Consider the following 15,266-nt stretch of genomic DNA (forward strand, 5'->3'; position numbering starts at 1 on the left):
TCAACAAATTGTGTCTCTTTTTCAGAACTACATTTAAACAGATTGAAGAGATTGTCTATGTCAGTTCTGTCAGTTCTCCCCAGTGCTTGAATATTTCCATAAAGATATGTGCTTGACTATTTCCATAATGATTATTATACAAATGATCCTGATGTAACTAATCATCCACCCCAAGCTCACTACAGCCTGTGATTGTTTCCTGCTGCTTTACAGGGAGACAGCCATTTGTTTTTAACATTTCCTGTCTTCCAACCAGTGTGTTACATTTCTGGTGATTCCCCACACTTTTCCTTCTTTCCCAAGTACTTTTCTTTGTGAGAGATATGAGATAACCTATGTCTGCTTCTCACAGACCAAAAGGGAGTCTTTTGTACTTTGAGGTTTCTTCTTCATTGGCTTTGTTGGCCATAGAAACTGTTTCATTTGTGTGTAAGCACTTAGAGTATCTTATGTTGCTTATTGAAATATTTTGTAACATTTTTTTCTGATTCTTTAAGTTTCTCTTAGCTTTTGACTTATTTTAGGATATGGGTGATTTATATAGTGTCAAGCTATAGTTATCCTATATATGAGAATAGAAATAGATAAAATTAAATGATGTCATCAAATGTTTATATGAATGTTTGTAATATACATTTTATGTGCTTATTCTTACAAAAAAAATTTTAAGTATATAAAACATACAGAAACAATGTAGGCATTTTAAGATTGATAATGTCTGTTTTCAGAAGGAATGACAGGTCTGTCTTCCATTGTGAAAGAAAAGCATCTCAAATTATTTTAAGTGCTAACTAAAGGATTGTGAGATGTTTGTGATTTTAAAAAAGTTTTTAAGTGTTTGAATCTCCTTTGAATTAAGTCAAAATTAATAAAAATATTATAAGGATTATAAATTATGAACTGGCTTTTTTTTTTTTTTTTTTTTTTTTTTTTGGACAGGCAGAGTGGACAGTGAGAGAAAGAGAGAGAGACATAGAGAAAGGTCTTCCTTTTGCTGTTGGTTCACCCTCCAATGGCCGCCGTGGCCGGCGCACTGCTGATCCGATGGCAGGAGCCAGGTACTTCTCCTGGTCTCCCATGGGGTGCAGGGCTCAAGTACTTGGGCCATCCTCCACTGCACTCCCTGGCCACAGCAGACAGCTGGCCTGGAAGAGGGGCAGCCGGGACAGAATCTGGTGCCCCGACCGGGACTAGAACCCGGTGTGCTGGCTCCGCAAGGCAGAGGGTTAGCCTGGTGAGCTGCGGCGCCGGCGCCTATTTTTAAGATTAGTTTTCGAGTTTTTGAATAATCAAATAATCTTAGCTAACGTTTTTGAGCATTACCTACATTTCAGGGACTGGTCTAAGTGAACTGTATGTAGTAACAGGCTTACTTCCCACTATAGCATGGTGATACAGTGACACTAACAAGTAAGTGGCAGAGCCCACAGTCTTAACTACTTCCCTTTACTGCCTCAAAAGTAAGCAGTGTAACTTTTTATACCACCCTCAGTTTTATTTTATAGTATGAGTTTTTATTGTAATATGATATGGGTGCTCCTTGTATTTCTGAATGTAGAGTGTTCTTTGGACAGTATGAATAACACAATAAAACTATTTTCAGGATAGTTACTGAATAGAGAATTTAAAATAGTCATATCTTATAAAACATTTAAGTGGAAAGTTTTGCCAAATATTATAGTCAGTATCCGTGAAATAATGTTTTCCCTTAGATGGGAAATTTATGAATTATGCCTTGTATTTATTCTTCACTGTGTACCATTCTGTGGCATAGATTTCCTTGCTGAAGCAGAATCTGGAGATACAGCTTTCCCAGTCCCAGACTTCTTTGCAGCAACTGCAGGCTCAGTTTACACAGGAACGACAACGGCTTACACAAGAGCTTGAAGAATTAGAGGAACAACATCAGCAAAGACATAAATCCTTGAAAGAAGCACATGTCCTTGCATTTCAAACAATGGAAGAAGAAAAGGAAAAGGAACAAAGAGTAAGTTTAATGTGACATATGCTCAAATTTATTTATTTTATTTTTCCCAGAAACCTTTTATTTAAGGAATATAAACTTCATGCATTTCATAAATACAACTTTAGGAACATAGTGATTCTTCCCACTGTACCCAATTGGACAAATTCTTCCAATTTCTGTTTGTTATTGAAGGATTTTATTTTCACCTTAGTTTGTAAATGAGAAATTTGCAGGGTACAGTGTTCTGGGTTGGCAATTTTTTTTCTCTTAAGATTTGGAGTATATCTCACCATTCTGTTCTAGCCTGTAGGGTTTCTGATGAGAAGTCCACTGTGAGTCTAATTGGAGATCTGAGAGTAATCTGGCGTTTCTCTCATGCACATTTTAGAATCTTTTCTTTATGTTTTACAGTGGATAGTTTGACTACAATATGTTGTGGTGAAGATCTTTTCTGGTCATGTCTATTAGGAGTTCTGTGTGCTTCCTGTACTTAGACATCACTTTCTTTCTCCAAATTGGGGAAGTTTTCTGTAATTATTTCACTAAAAAGGCCTTCTAATCTATTCTCTCTTTCCAAACCTTCAGGAACTCCTAAGATTCATATGTTGGGTCGTTTGATAATATCCCATAGATCTCCAACTCTGATTTCTTCTAATTTTTTTTGGTCTGACTATAAAATTTCCAGAGATTTTTTCTTCTATATTGGTTGTTATTTCTTCTGCCCTACTGAGTCTGTTGTTAAGGCTTTCCACCACATTTTTATTTGATCTTTTGAGTTCTTCATTTCCAATATTTCATTTTGACTTTTCTTTAAAATCTCAATTTCATGGGAAAATTTTTCATTCATGTCATGTACAGATTTCTTTAGTTTGTGAATTTGCTTCTGATTACTTCTAAGTAATCCTACAATCAATTTTTTGAATTCTGTTTCTGCAATTTCTTCAATCTTTTCTTCTTCATATTGTAGTATTGAATTTTTATGTTCTTTTGGGGGCATATGTTGTCTTGTCTTCCTTATTCTTTTTCTTGAATTGCTGCGTTTAATTTTAGGCATTTGTGGAGATACTTGTTTGTTGTTTTTTTTTCCTCCTGTAATGACTTTTGTCTTTGGACTATGCCTCCATGGCTAAGTAGAATGTTTGTTCTTTCATTGAATACCCTGAGGTATGTGCTGGGTATGGCCAGGGAGCTCTGTTCAGTGCTCCAGGGTGAGGAGAGTATCCAAAGTGCCACCCAAGTTGGGCGTGGTAAATTCTCCCCCCCTTTTTTTTTGTTTTAGTCAGAGGGGAGGTTTGTTCAGCTCAATTATAGTCTCATACTCACTCCCTCCCCTCCATGGAGACCAATGCCTGGGTGTTAGCCCTAGTGGGTACAGTATTAATCCCAGCTGCCACAAGAACCACACAAAGGAACTCTGCAGTCCTTAGTGTGAGCATGGATCTCGCAGCAATGACCCCCACTAGGAAATAAGGGAGCCCTGAGTGTTTGGAGCCACCCCCAGTGACTGCCCATAGTCCCAGCCACACCCTGCACCCTCCCACACAGCCACATTGTTTTTACAGTCCCAGCACACAAGGCTCCCACAATCACAAGTACCCAGCCCCCTGTCAGCTCGCTCTGCCAGACTCAGGCGTCTCTTCTCAGCTGGTTTCTGGGCACACAGACACAACTGGCACAGTTGTCACGTATGTCCAAAATGGCACCCGCCCCCTCTTGGCTAGTAATAGTGATTAAACATACATGCCAGTTATACACTATATGAGACAAATGAGACTTGCCTCAACATTTTAGTTCTGTTCCCCATCAATAATGTCAATTCCTGTATGAGGGTAGTATACTATCTAGCCTGTTATATAGGATACTTCAAAAAGTTTGTGGATACATGAAATTAAATATAACTTTATATTAGTCCAAAAAAATTGGGAGATTCCAAGATGGCTGAATAAGCAAAAGGTGCACTACTTTTGATCACGGGAGAATACCAGAAAAACAGGAGAGATTATGTGTTGCTGGGAGATAGTTGGAGGAATGTTTTTAGTGAAAAGTCTAAAAATAGATGAGAGACTCTATGGAGAAGCTAGGATTGTACAGGCATGCAGCAGCTTGTGCAACACCACCAGTGACTCCTTCAGCTAGCAGCTAAGTGGAAGGCCACCTACCCAGAGCAAGGGTCCCAGCACCCAGTGAGGAAAGCACCGTCTTTCCAGAATAAGGCAAGTGGAGACTGCAGTGGCCCGTGTGCTTCTGCAGGATTTTGTTAGTGGGAGAAATCTGTGGACCCGACTGGCCTTGAATCTAGGCAGACAAGCTGGGGGTGGGGTTGGGGGGCAAAGTCCCCTCTTAACTCTGTGAATGGAGGGTACATTGCTTCCCTCCTCTCCACCCACCAAGTCACCTGGCTCAGGGATGGGGTGGCACTCTCTCTTTGGACAGGGAGGCCTGCAGGGCAGAGAGTAGATCCCTTGCAGCTTGTGTCTGTGGAAATCCTATGATTGCATGATAAAGCAAAGAAACTGGCCAGCCCCGCGGCTCAATAGGCTAATCCTCTGCCTTGCGGCGCTGGCACACTGGGTTCTAGTCCCCGTCGGGGTGCTGGATTCTGTCCTGGTTGCCCCTCTTCCAGGCCAGCCCTCTGCTATGGCCCAGGAGTGCAGTGGAGGATGGCCCAAGTGCTTGGGCCCTGCACCCACATGGGAGACCAGGAGAAGCACCTGGCTCCTGGCTTCGGATCAGCGCGATGCGCCGGCCGCAGCGCACCAGCCGCGGCGGCCATTGGAAGGTGAACCAACGGCAAAAGGAAGACCTTTCTCTCTGTCTCTCTCTCTCTCTCACTCTCCACTCTGCCTGTCAAAAATTTAAAAAAAAAAAAAAAAAAAAAAAAAAAGCAAAGAAACTGATAAAGGCATAGGATGTGGCTGGATCTTTGGGCAATTATTGAGCTGAGCATCTACATTGCAGAAGATTGTATGTTCACATCATAAAGTGCAAAAGTTCGTTCTGCAGTTAATTCATCTGAGTGAATGGAGGTTAGGATATACAGGCACAGAGAGATTCAACTTGGCACCCTGCAGGGTGGAGGCAGTGATCATGCCAGCTAGGGCAGTTACCCACTCTCCCCTACTGACTACAGAGGAGAGCTACCATGCATAATTTGGGTGTTATCCTGGACTTTTGTGCCCCCCTCCCCTACAAATGCCACTTAGAGCTCCCTGGCCCAGTGAGCAGACACCTGTGGATATCGCTTGAAGACATCTTACTACAGCTAGATGCACATTTCGAAGAATAAAGACTTCAGAGGTGGCCAGCATAGAAGAATCAAGACTTCATTGCTGCCTGAGATGCTCACATCTTATATAGGCACTGGTTCGAGTCCTGACTGCTCCACTTCTGATCCAGCTCCCTACTAATGTACCAGGGAAAGCAACAGAAGATGGGCCAAGTCCTTGGGCCCAGCCACCCACAGGGGAAGCCATGAAGCTCCTGGCTACTGGCTTCAGTCTGGCGCAGTTCTGGCTGTTGTAGCCATTTTGAGAGTGAAATAGAGGATAGAAGATTCTCTTTTTCTCTCTTTCTCTCTCTAACTCTGCCTTTCAAAAAATGAATCTTTTATTTAAAAAAATGAAGACTTCAGAGGAGTTATCAACAGGTATTTATCCAGATACATAAAAATGAGCATAGAAATAAAATAAATATGAACGAGAAAGACAGTATGACTCCACAAAAAGAACACACGAATACTTTTCAGTTTTAGTTTGTGATGATGAGGAGATTGACAAAATGCCTGAAAAGGAATGTGAAAGATTGATTGTAAGATTACTCAAAAACACAGAGAGACAAATACATTAGTTAAATCTGTGAATGACATGGATGAGAAATTTTGCCAGAAAATAGAAATATTGAAGAAAAATCAAGCAGAAATATGAGATGTGGAGAATTCAATATGTTAAATAAAAAATACAGTGTAAAGCCTGAACAAAAGAATCAGTGAGGTAGAAAAAAGAATATCCACGCTGGAAGACAAAGCTTTTGAAATATCTCAGTCCTATTAATAGAAGAAAAAATTAGAAAAAAAATGAAAGCAGTGTTTAGGATATATAGGATTCAATCAGATCACAAAATATGCTTGTCATAGGCATTCCTGAAGGAGTGGAAAAGTGGAATGACCTGGAAAACTTATTCAGCAAAATAATTGCAGTAAATGTCCCTATTTAGGACAAATATATGCACACACAAGTACAGGAAGCAAATAGAACCCCAGATAGACATGATCAGGGGAGATGTGAATTATGGCACTTTATATTCAAACTTTGAAGAAGTAAAACACAAAGAAAAGATCCTAAAATTTGCACAAGAGAAATTACCTTTAAAGGATTTCCCATTAAGTTTACATCAGATTTCTCATCAGAAACCCTACAGGCAAGGATAACACGGAGAGGTATAGTCTAAATAATTTAAAAAAATGTCAGCCCAGAATACTATGCCCTGCTAAGTTTTCATTTATAAATGAAGGTAAAATAAAGACCTTCCAAACAAAAGTTGAAAGAATTTGTCACCACTCTTCCAGCCTTACAAATGATATTTAAGAATTGCTACATACAGAAACAGAAAAAGATAACTAGCATCATGAAAGAATGTGAAGGCAAAAAACCTCCTAATAATAGTACAAAGGAGAATCAAAACCGACAGTAGGAATATTCCTGGAAAAATGACAAGACCAAGTCATCAATTACCAATAATAACCTTTAATATAAATGGACGAAATTCTTCAATTAAAAGATACAGACTGCCTAAATGGGTTAAAAGCAAGACCCATGTATATACTGCTTACAAGAAACACAACTCACCAACAAAGATAAACACAGACTGAAACTGAAAGGTTGGAAAAAGATAGCCCATGCAAATGGACATAAAAAATGAGCAGGAGTAGCTAATATAGTGTCAGACAAAATAGACTTCAAGACAAAATCTGTTAAAAGAGACAAAAAGGTCTTTTTGTGATGATTAAGGGGTCAACTTATCAGGAAGATGTGACTATAGTAAATGTATGTGCAACAATACTAGAGCATCCAGTTATTTCAAACAAACGTTAATGGATCAAAAGGGAGACATATGCTCCAATACAATCATAATGGGAGGCATAAACACCCTGCTTTCATCAATGGACACAGATCAGCTAGGCCAAAAAAATCAACCAAGAGTTAATCTATGCTATCAACCAAATGGATCTAATTGATATCTATAGAACATTTCATCTCACAGTCTCAGAATACACAGTATTTACATCAGTACATGGAACTATCTTCAGGATAGACCATATGATAGGCCATAAAACAAGTCTCAAAAAATTCAAAAAAATTAAAATCATACCATGTATCTTTTCTGATCACAGTGTAATCAAGCTGGAAATTAATAACATTAAGAAACTCTAGAAAAGACGAACACATGGAGACTGAACAACATGCTCCTGAATGAACAGTGAATCATAGAAGAAATCAAAAGGGAAATTTAAAAATTCCCTGAAAGAAATGAAGATGACAACACAACATGTCAGAACTTACGGGATACAACAGAAGCAGTGTTAAGAGGAAAGTTTAGGGGCCAGTGTTGTATTGTGGAGTAGTGGGTAAAACTACTGCCAGTGATGCTGGCATCCTGTATGGGCACTGGTTCATGCCCCAGCTGCTCCATTTCCAATCCAGCTCTATGCTAATGGCCTAGGAAAAGCAGAGGAAAGTGACCTAAGTGCTTGGGTCCCTGCACACACATGGGAGAACCAGATGAACCTCCTGGGTCCTGGCCTTTACTTGGCCCAGCCATGGTTGTTGTGAGAGATTTTCCATCCACTAGTCCACTTCCCAAAGGCCCACAACAGCCAGAGCAAACCAGGCCAAAGTCAGGAACCTAGAACTCGATTCAGGTCTCCCTTGTGGATGGCAGAGACCCAAGTACATCTGTTGCCTCCCATGGTGTGCATTAGAAGGAAACTGTATCAACAGTAGCAGAGCAGGGACTCAAGCCAGATAACTCTGATATGGAATGCAGGCATCCCAATTGGTGTGTTAACAATTGCATCAAGTGACTGGCACTGTGGTGTAACAGGTAAAGTCACTGACTCTGGTGCCAGGATTCCATATGTGCTCCCATTTGAGTCCTGGCTGTTCCTCTTCCGATCCAGCTCTCTGCTATAACCTGGGAAAGCAGTGAACAGTGGCCCAAATGCTGGGTCCCCTGCACCCACATGGGAAACCTGGAAGAAGCTTCTGTGTCGGTCCTGGCGTCAGATCAGACCCCACGCTGGCTGTTGTGACCATTCAGCAGACAGAAGAACTTTTCCTCTCTCTCTCTCTGTCTCTCTGTAACTCTACCTGTCAAATAAATATTTTTAAAAATATTTTTTGATTAACATGTAATACTTGTCCATTTTTATGAGGTACAGTGCAATGTCTCAATACATGTATAGAGCATAAATTGATCAGATCTGGGCTTGGCACTGTGGCATAGCAGGTAAAGCCATCACCTGCAGTGCCGGTATCCCATATGGGCGCTGGTTTGAGTCCCAGCTGGTCCTCTTCCTGTCCAGTTCTGATATGGTATGGAAAAGCAGTTGAAGATAGTCCAAGTCCTTGGACCTCTGTACCCATGTGAGAGACACAGAGGAAGCTCCTGGCTCCTGGCTTCTGGCTTCAGCCTGGCACAGCCTCAGCTTTTGCAGCCATTTGAGAAGTGAACCAACAGATGGAAGACCTCTCTCTCTCTCTGCCCCTGCCTCCCTGTAGCTCTGCCTTTCAAGTAAATAAATCTTTTTAAAAATTAATTAAGTCTGATAATTAACATAATTAGCATTTCAATTTCCCAATCTTTACTTTTCTTGGAGCCTATGAGATTTTTAAAAACATTTCATCTACTTAGATAATAAGATGTATTCTTGTCCAGAAAGTTAATAAAGTTTGTTTGTTTTTTTTTTTTTTTTTTGGCTAAAAATTAGGGCTGATTACCTAGCTAAATAATCTGTTCATTAGGGGCCTGCACCATGGCTCATTGGTTAATCCTCCACCTGCAGTGCCGGCATCCCTTATGGGCGCCGGTTCTAGTCCTAGTTGTTCCTCTTCCAGTCCAGCTCTCTGCTGTAGCCCAGGAGGGCAGTGGAGAATCACTCAAGTGCTTGAGCCCCTGCACTCGCATGGGAGATCAGGAAGAAGCACCTGGTTCCTGGCTTCGGATCGGTGCAGCACCAACCATAGCAGCATTTGGGGAGTGAACCAATGGAAGGAAGACCTTTCTCTCTGTCTCTCTCTTTCTCTCTCTCTGTCTAAAACTCTACCTTTCAAATAAAAAAAAAAATCTGTTCATTAGATACCACTTACGAATTGAAATGACACGTGAGTTCTCATATCAGTATACTTTAATTTTGGACATTTAGTATTTTATAGAACTTTAATCATTTTTTTCAAAAACCTGCAATTTTATTATATTAACATTCTCGAAACTAAAAGTTTTATTTTTCCTATAGTCAAAGAAGCCATTTTTAGAGATAAAACACTTTCAAAACAATGAACATAATTAGCCAAATACTAATTGCAAAATATACCATTTTGGAGTAATGATTAAAGAAATATCATATGGCATATTTCTCATAAACATTTCATGTTACAAATTAGTTTTAAAAAAACACCTCTTGTTGGTACATTTAGTCACTAAGCTGTTAAGTACCTTGAGCTCTGTTTTCTCTTCTTACCATGTTTCTTCTCTTTAGTGTTGGTCACTGATAGTGTCTTTTCTCTGGCCAGGCTTTTTTTTTTTAAACTTTTATTTAATAAGTATAAATTTGCAAAGTACGGTGTTTGGATTATAGCAGCTTTTCCCCCCATAACCTTCCTCCCACCCGCAACCATTTCATCTCCCACTCCATCTCCCATCCCATTCTTCATTAAGATTCATTTTCAGTTATCTTTATATACAGAAGATCAACTTGATATATACTAAGTAAAGATTTCAACAGTTTGCACCCACGCAGATACACAAAGTATAAAGTGCTGTTTGAGTAGTAGTTTTACCATTAATTCACATAGTACAACACATTAAGGACAGAGATCCTATATGGGGAGCAGTGCACAGTGACTCCCGTTGTGGATTTAACAATTGACACTCTTATTTATGATGTCAGTAATCACCCGAGGCTCTTGTCATGAGCTGCCAAGGCTATGGAAGCCTCTTGAGTCCACAAACTCTGACCTTATTTAGTCAGGGCCATAATCAAAGTGGAAGTTCTCTCTTCCCTTCAGAAAAAAGGTACCTCTTTCTTTGATGGTCTGGCCAGGCTTTTTAAGCTAATCATACAAAAGCCTTTACAGTCTTGCACTAAGTAATGATGTTTTGGTCAATGGTAGACTGTGTAACAAATGGTGATCTCATAAGCTTCTGTCCCCCAGTGACTTGAAGCTATCTTTGTTTTTTAAGTATGCTCTATGATGTTTCTCTAATGATGCAATCAATCACCTGATGATGCGTTTCTAAGAACATATCCCTGTCATGTAAATGAGGCGTGACTGCTACCTCCTCTTAGAATTCTGCTTTTCACAAATGCAGGAACAAAGAATGACTGCAGAAAATAGCTACAAAATATGATGAGGTTGGGATTATAACATTTTTTTCTAATTGCAAGGTGACCTTATTATGGTAATGCTCTCCTCCTCTTTCCTAAATCTAAGTCTGTGCACACAGAATAAATATTCAGTAATTTTAGGTAGTTCACACCATTTAACAGCTTTAGAAAAAGCTTTTATTTTAAAACTGCTCTGGGAAAATGGTCCAGATTTCCAATTCAAGCAAAATATATTGAGTCAAATTGATTTCATGATGATTCATTGATTCTACTGAAATGACCCTACTAATTTGTTTTCCAATGGAAACGATCTTGTATTTATTTTTTTGAAACGGTACTGAAACACCTTGCATTTTTTTTTATTAAATTAACTAAATTTATTAGAGAGAGACAGATAGAGACCTCCTATCTGGTGATTCCCTACCCAGATGCCTGCAAGATTTGCAGAAGGGCCAGGTCAAAGCCAGAAGCTGGAAACGCAATTCCAGCTAAGTTGAGCCATTGTTTGCTACCTCCCAGGGTGTTCATTAATAGGAAACTGGAATTGGGAGCAGAGCCATGACTCAAACTCAGGCTCTGCCATGTGGGATTTTGGCTCCCAGGTGATGTCTTAACTACTACATGAAATAGCCACCCATTGCAACACTTTGTATCTCTTAAATAACAGTTGGGTTTTAGTAATTATTTTCTATTTTGTTCGCATTTTCCTTCTTATATTCAAGCATAATTTATTTGTTTCTTCCATTCTAGGCTCTTGAAAATCATTTACAACAAAAGCACTCTGCAGAGCTTCAGTCACTGAAAGATGCGCACAGAGAGTCAATGGAGGGCTTCCGGATAGAAATGGAACAGGAACTCCAGACTCTTCGGTTTGAATTAGAGGATGAAGGAAAGGCTATGCTTGGTATTTTGGAAGGATTATAGTTTTATCTCTCTCTCTTTTTTTTGGGTACATTCTTCCATTTTAAAATTCAACATCTAAATCACTTTTATTATTAAATTTTGAAACATTGAGATGAATAGCTAAGTGTGCTGCATATTTGATTGAAGATGGCAGATGTGGGGCGGGAGGTGGAGTAGAGTGGGTAAAATACAAAGTCTCCTCTGCTTTCTGTGTTTTCTGGCTGTGTAAGTAACACCCACATATGTGTCCATCTGTCCCTGTGGGAATACACAGAGTCAGGACATTTGGTAGACTTGGATATCAGTTCTTGTAAGACCTAAAGACCACGTCTTCAGATTATATGGTCATACTGGTTTTTCAACTTCAGAATTTTGTTTTAATGAGAAAAGTCACAATTGGGTATTTCTTTATTTTTTTAATAAAGCCTACTTGGATATATATCTTAAAAATGTATTTCTTTGTTTTGAATGTCAAAGTTACAGAGAGAAGAAGAGTTTTTCATCTATGTTAGGAGTCCTTTGGCAAGAGGACCCTTTTGTCTGCATCAGTCATCAGAACATTGAACTTGCATACTCAAAGTATTCTCACTTACCAGCTTTCTTATTTGCCCTGTACATAATATTTGACCCCTTTGACCATCTACTTCTTGGATCTTTTTTCCAGTTGCTTTCCATGAGAGTATGCTGTTCTCACTGTACTCCTGCTTTGCTGGCCTCTGCCCTTTAATTTCATTACCAGTCCCATTTCTACCTATTAAATATGGCTATTACATAGATATCTATTCAATAGTTCTATTTCCCAGAATTCAGTCACCAGCTTTCTGCTCTGTTTTTTTTTTTTTTTTTTTTTTTTTTTTTTATGTCTTAAGCCTATACTTGGTTAATTGGATGCACATTCATTGTTTCAACAGCTTTATACATAAGTGACTCCAAATATTGTTTCTAGACGAAACCTCTTTTCTTTTTTTAAAGATTTTTTTTTTTGACAGGCAGAGTGGACAGTGAGAGAGAGAGAGAGAGACAGAGAGAAAAGTCTTCCTTTTCCATTGGTTCACCCCACAATGGCCACTGCGGCTGGCGCACCACACTGATCAGAAGCCAGGAGCCAGGTGCCCCTCCTGGTCTCTCATGCAGGTGCAGGGCCCAAGAACTTGGGCCATCCTCCACTGCACTCCCAGGACACAGCAGAGAGCTGGACTGGAAGAGGAGCAACCAGAACAGAATCCGTCGCCCTGACCAGGACTAGAACCCAGGGTGCCGGCGCCACAGGCGGAGGATTAGCCCATTGAGCCATGGCGCCGGCTAAGATTTATATTTATTTATCTGACAAGTAGAGTTACAGACAGTGAGAGAGAGAGAGAGAGAGAGAGACAGGGAGAAAGGTCTGCCTTTCGTTGGTTCACCCCCCCAAATGGCCGCCACTGCCGGAGCTATGCCGATTCGAAGCCAGGAGCCAGAAGCTTCTTTCCTGGTCTCCCATGCGGGTGCAGGGCCCAAGCACTTGGGCCATCCTTCACTGCCTTCCCAGGCCACAGCAGAGAGCTGGACTGGAAGAGGAGCATCTGAAGCTAGAACCCGGCGCCCATATGGGATGCTGGCACTGCAGGCAGAGGATTAACCTAGTGCGCCACTGCGCCAACCCCAGAATCTCTTTTCTTGTACATTAGACTTGAATATCTGTCTGCATGTTGAACAGTTATATATTCTAACTTACACTCAGTATTTTTCACTGAGGGCTCATTTTATCCCCATAGCCCTAAATGTGTTTCTGTTCCCAAACCATCTCCTTTAATTAATGGTATCACTGGTTATTCAGTGTCAAAACCAGGAAAATGAGAGTCGTCATTGTTTCCATTCAGTGCTATATCCTTTCAATTAGTTCCTCATCTCAAATATTTTCTACATTTGTTTCCTCTTTTTTGGTCTCTCAACCATTCTTTTTAAATTTTTTTAAAAGATTTATTTATTTATTTGAAAGAGTTACACAGAGAAGGATGGGGGGGGGCGGAGAGAGAGAGAGAGAGAGAGAGAGGGAGGTCTTCTATCCACTGGTTTACTCCCCAAATGACCACGACAACTGGAGCTGGGCTGACCCAAAGCTAAGAGCCAGGAGCTTCTTCCGGGTCTCCCACATAAGTGTAGGGGCCCAAGGACTTGGGTCATCTTCTACTGCTTTCAGGCCATAGCAGAGAGCTGAATTGGAAGTGGAGCAGCCGGGTCTTGAACTGGAGCCCATATGGGATGGCACCCACACAGATACACAAAGTATAAAGCACTGTTTGAGTAGTAGTTTTACCGTTAATTTGCATAGAACAATACATTAAGGAAAGAGATCCTACATGGGGAGCAAGTGCACAGTGACTCCTGTTGTTTAACAATTGACACTCTTATTTATGATGTCAGTAATCACCCGAGGCTCTTGTCATGAGCTGCCAAGGCTATGGAAGCCTCTTGAGTTCACAAACTCTGACCTTATTTAGACAAGGCCATAATCAAAGTGGAAGTTCTCTCTTCCCTTCAGAGAAAGGTACCTCCTTTGATGGCCTGTTCTTTCCACTGGGATCTTACTCACAGAGATCTCTCATTTAGGTGTTTTTTTGTTTGTTTGTTTGTTTGTTTTGCCACAGTGTCTTGGCTTTCCATGCCTGAGAAACTCATGGGCTTTTCAGCCAGATCCAAATGCCTTAAGGGCTGATTCTGAGGCCAGAGTGCTGTTTAGGACATCTGCCCATTCTATGAGTCTGCTGTGTATCCTGCTGTCCATGTTGGATCATTCTTTCCTTTTTAATTCTATCAGTTATTATTAGCAGTCACAAGTCTTGTTTATATGATCCCTTTGATACTTAATCTTATCTTTTTGATCAATTATGAACTTAAACTGATCACTTTGACTAGTAAAATGGCATTGGTACATGCCACCTTGATGGGATTGATTTGGAATCCCCTGGCACATTTCTAGCTCTACCACTAGGGGTAAGTCCAAGCAAGCATGTGCTGACCTGTTGATGTCCATTTTAGAGTCTTTTATTTATGTTTTACTGTGGAAAGTTTGACTACATTGTGTTATGGGGAAGGTCTTTTCTGTTCATGTCTGTTAGGAGTTCTGTTTGCTTCATGTACTTGGATATCCCTTTCTTTCTCCAATTTGAGGGAGTTTTCTGTAATTATTTCACTAAACAGGCCTTCTAATCTATTCTGTCTGTCTCTGCCTTCAAGAAGTTCTAAGACCCATATTTTGGGTCATATCATAGTATCTCATAAATATCCAACACTGTTTTTTGGTTTTCTAATTTCTTTTCTTTTTTTTTTTTTATTTCGGTGTCACTGTAAAATTTCCAGAGATTTTTCACCTAACTTCTGTATTCTTTACTCTGCCTCACTGAGTCTGTTGTTAAGACTTTCCATTGCATTTTTTAATCAATTGAGTTCTTCATTTCCAAAATTTCAATTTCTCTTTTAAATCTCAACCTCATGGGAAAAATGTTCATTCATGTCATGTATGGATTTAATTCATATATTTACTTTTGATTACTTCTAAGTAATCCCTTGATAAATTTTTTGAATTCTGTTTCTGGCTTTTCTTCAATCTCTTCATTTTCACATTCTAGTATTGAAGTGTTTTGTTCCTTTGAAGGTATCATGTTGTCTTCCTTATTCTTGAATTGCTATGTTTATTTTTAGGCATTTGAGGAGATTCTCATTGGTGTTTTTTTTTCCTCTTTTGGTGGATTTTATCTTTGAACTATGCCTCTCTGGATTAGTGGAGTGTCCGCTCTTTCAGGGAATACCCTAGAC

At 39.9% G+C, this 15,266-nt stretch overlaps 1 protein-coding gene across 12 annotated transcripts in view; it reads left to right on the forward strand.

The window, feature by feature from the left end:
* Window positions 1-15,266, forward strand: part of FAM184A (family with sequence similarity 184 member A) — a 119,717-nt gene that overhangs the window by 84,935 nt on the left and 19,516 nt on the right. For all 12 annotated transcript variants that reach the window (XR_011388550.1, XM_070073663.1, XM_070073662.1 and 9 more), the window contains 2 exons: window positions 1,775-1,987; window positions 11,319-11,472. Coding sequence is in view for 11 of the 12 variants with exons in the window: in XM_070073663.1 (XP_069929764.1) it covers window positions 1,775-1,987; window positions 11,319-11,472 (367 nt within the window). In the remaining variant the exon portion in view is untranslated. The remainder of the gene's footprint in view (window positions 1-1,774; window positions 1,988-11,318; window positions 11,473-15,266) is intronic.

This window comes from Oryctolagus cuniculus, chromosome 5, assembly GCF_964237555.1.
Source record: "Oryctolagus cuniculus chromosome 5, mOryCun1.1, whole genome shotgun sequence".
NCBI classification, from domain to species: Eukaryota; Metazoa; Chordata; class Mammalia; order Lagomorpha; family Leporidae; genus Oryctolagus; species Oryctolagus cuniculus.